General features: G+C 36.3%; 1 protein-coding gene across 1 annotated transcript in view; it reads left to right on the top strand.

Annotated features, from left to right (window-relative positions):
- The window catches only part of LOC103602213 (zinc finger protein 160-like), a 21,695-nt gene that overhangs the window by 16,873 nt on the left and 1,366 nt on the right, over nt 1-3,456 (top strand). The window contains exons 3-4 of the mRNA XM_008586626.1: nt 758-3,013; nt 3,074-3,426. Coding sequence (XP_008584848.1) covers nt 758-3,013; nt 3,074-3,426 — 2,609 coding nt within the window. The remainder of the gene's footprint in view (nt 1-757; nt 3,014-3,073; nt 3,427-3,456) is intronic.

The raw sequence follows: 3,456 nt of genomic DNA, 5'->3' as shown, positions 1-3,456 counted from the left end.
TTTAGCCGGGCCCCTCCCCACTCTGTGTGCTCAGGACAGGGCTGAGGCGTGTCTTCTACTATAATGTATTCTTAATCTTTATTATAATATACAGGTCATGGATTTCACCATGTATTACACAATGTAACTGACATGAAACACTTGTTAATCTCACAAATTTCCTATCATCTGTGGGTATAGTAATTTTATAATACATATTCAGACAAATACTATATTTTTATGACATTATTTTACCTTGTCCCCATTTTCTGTGTAATGTTACTGGTTGGCTCTTCGGAATTGCCATTTATGTACATTATTCATTGTATCGGTTAACTGTGAATTATTCACCATTAAAATATAGGGTCCTGTGCTTTTGCATTTATTTGTTCACAATAAATATTCTGTAAATATGTGTAATGTAATGTTTTTTTTTCTTCAATTAGGAGACAGGCATATATTTTCAGCCAATTGGTTGTGTTTTGGCTTCATGATAGGAAAATACTTATGCAATGCTAACAGGTTTGTGCAACATGAATGTTTTGCTCATTGTTTGCAACTAGACTTTTCTGCAGTTAACTTGAATTACATGTAATCACCCATTCTTCGTTTAAAAATTCTATTTCTTTTGTTTTCCAAAAATTTGAAAGTCATGATTAGAAGTTTTATAATTCTATTCAATATAAGTATTACATTTGGTGTTTTATTAGGTATTTCAATAGAGACATCTATTTACCATCTGCAATTAATTGTAAACTTGTTTCTTTATATCTTTTAGGAATCTCTCCTAAATATCTCATCAAGCAGTTCTCACCAAAAGGGGACAGTAATATAAGAGAAATATTCCACACAGTGACATTGGAAAGATATGAAAGGCGTGATACCAAAGATTTTTGCTTCAGGGAAATGCAGAAAAGTACACATGTCTCTGAGTGTCAGTGGAGAGAAGATGAAAGACATTACAAAGGAGTGCATATCACCCGTAACCAATATCTCACTGGTGGAAGGGATCAATGTGGTGGAAGAGATGTGGGAAACAATCCTGTTAAAAACCAGCATGGATTAAGCTTTCAGTCAGATGTTCCTGAACTGCAGCTATTTCAAACTGAAGGAAAAATTTATGAATGTAATCCTGTTGAGATGTCTTTGAACAATGGTTCCTTAGTTTCACCACCCCAAATAAACCCTTCTAATGTCAAAAATGACATTTCTCATGAATATGAAAATGATTTTATGGATTCTTTAGTATTCAGACAAGAACAGAAAGCAACCATGAGGACAAAATGTTCCAAATATAATGAGCATGTAAAGGCCTTTAACCAAGGCTCAAACCATACTATGTATCAAATAATCCATACCGGAGAGAAACAATTTAAATGTGATATATGTGGTAAGGTCTTTAATAAAAAAGCAGTTCTAATCTGTCATAAAAGAATTCACACTGGAGAGAAACCTTACAAATGTAATGAATGTGGCAAGGTGTTCAGTCAGCAGTCAAACCTTGGAAGTCATCGGAGAATTCATACTGGAGAGAAACCTTACAAATGTAATGAATGTGGCAAGGTATTTAGTAAGGATTCACACCTTGCAAGTCATCGGAGAATTCATACAGGAGAGAAACCTTACAAATGTAATGAATGTGGCAAGGTGTTCAGTCAGAATTCACACTTTGTACGCCATCAGAGAATTCATACAGGAGAGAAACCTTACAAATGTAATGAATGTGGGAAGGTGTTCAGCCAACATTCAAACCTTGCAAGTCACTGGAGAATTCATACTGGAGAGAAACCATACAAATGTAATGACTGTGGCAAGGTGTTCAGTAAGGATTCATACCTTGCAAGTCATCGGAGAATTCATACCGGAGAGAAACCTTACAAATGTAATGATTGTGGCAAGGTGTTTAGTCAACATTCAAACCTTGCAAGTCATCGGAGGATTCACACTGGAGAGAAACCTTACAAATGTAATGAATGTGGCAAGACGTTCAGTCAACATTCACATCTTGCATGTCATCGGAGAATTCATACTGGAGAGAAACCTTACAAGTGTCATGATTGTGGCAAGGTATTCCGTCAACATTCATACCTTGGAAGTCATCGGAGAATTCATACTGGAGAGAAACCTTACAAGTGTCATGATTGTGGCAAGGTATTCCGTCAACATTCATACCTTGGAAGTCATCGGAGAATTCATACTGGAGAGAAACCTTATAAATGTAATCAGTGTGGCAAGGTGTTTAATCAACATTCATACCTTGCAAAGCATCGGAGAATTCATACTGGAGAGCCTTCTAACAAATGTAATATATGTGGTAAAGTGTTCAGTAAAAATGCAAGCCTTGTACAACATCTATTAATTCACACTGGAGAGAAACCTTACAAATGCAACGAGTGTGGCAAAGCTTTTCCTTTACATTCAAGGCTTACTAACCATCAGTTAATCCATAGTGGAGAGAAACCTTACAAATGTAATGAATGTGGCAAGGCGTTCAGTCAACATTCACATCTTGCATGTCATCGGAGAATTCATACTGGAGAGAAACCTTATAAATGTAATCAGTGTGGCAAGGTGTTTAATCAACATTCATACCTTGCAAAGCATCGGAGAATTCATACTGGAGAGCCTTCTAACAAATGTAATATATGTGGTAAAGTGTTCAGTAAAAATGCAAGCCTTGTACAACATCTATTAATTCACACTGGAGAGAAACCTTACAAATGCAACGAGTGTGGCAAAGCTTTTCCTTTACATTCAAGGCTTACTAACCATCAGTTAATCCATAGTGGAGAGAAACCTTACAAATGTAATGAATGTGGCAAGGGTTTCAGTTACAAGTCATCCCTAGCAAATCACTGGAAAATTCATACTGGAGAAAAACCTCACAAGTGTAATGTATGTGGCAAAGCCTTTAGTCTGCAGTCAACACTTATTAAGCATCAGGTAATCCATACTGGAGAGAAACCTTACAAATGTAATGAATGTGGCAAGGCCTTTAATCAACGCTCACACCTTACTGTACATCAAATAATCTGTAGTGGAGAGAAACGATTTAAATGTGATATATGTGGGAAGATCTTCAATAAAAAAGCAGTTCTTGTATGTCATCTGAGAATTCACACTGGAGAGAAACCTTCCAAATGTAATGAATGTGGCAAGTTCTTCAAACATAATTCACACCTTGCACGACATCAGAGAATTCATTCTGGAGAGAAACCTTACAAATGTAATGAATGTGGCAAGGCCTTTAATCAATGCTCACAACTTACTGTGCACCAAATAATCTGTAGTGGGGAGAAACAATTTAAATGTGACACATGTGGGAAGGTCTTCAATAAAAAAGCAGTTCTTGTATGTCATCTGAGAATTCACACTGGAGAGAAACCTTCCAAATGTAATGAATGTGGCAAGTTCTTCAAACATAATTCACACCTTGCACGACATCAGAGAATTCATTCTGGAGAGAAACCTTACAAA

The sequence above is a fragment of the Galeopterus variegatus genome, unplaced genomic scaffold (assembly GCF_000696425.1).
Source record: "Galeopterus variegatus unplaced genomic scaffold, G_variegatus-3.0.2 Scaffold4052, whole genome shotgun sequence".
In the NCBI taxonomy this organism is placed as follows: domain Eukaryota; kingdom Metazoa; phylum Chordata; class Mammalia; order Dermoptera; family Cynocephalidae; genus Galeopterus; species Galeopterus variegatus.
This window is presented reverse-complemented; position numbering and strand designations above follow the sequence as displayed.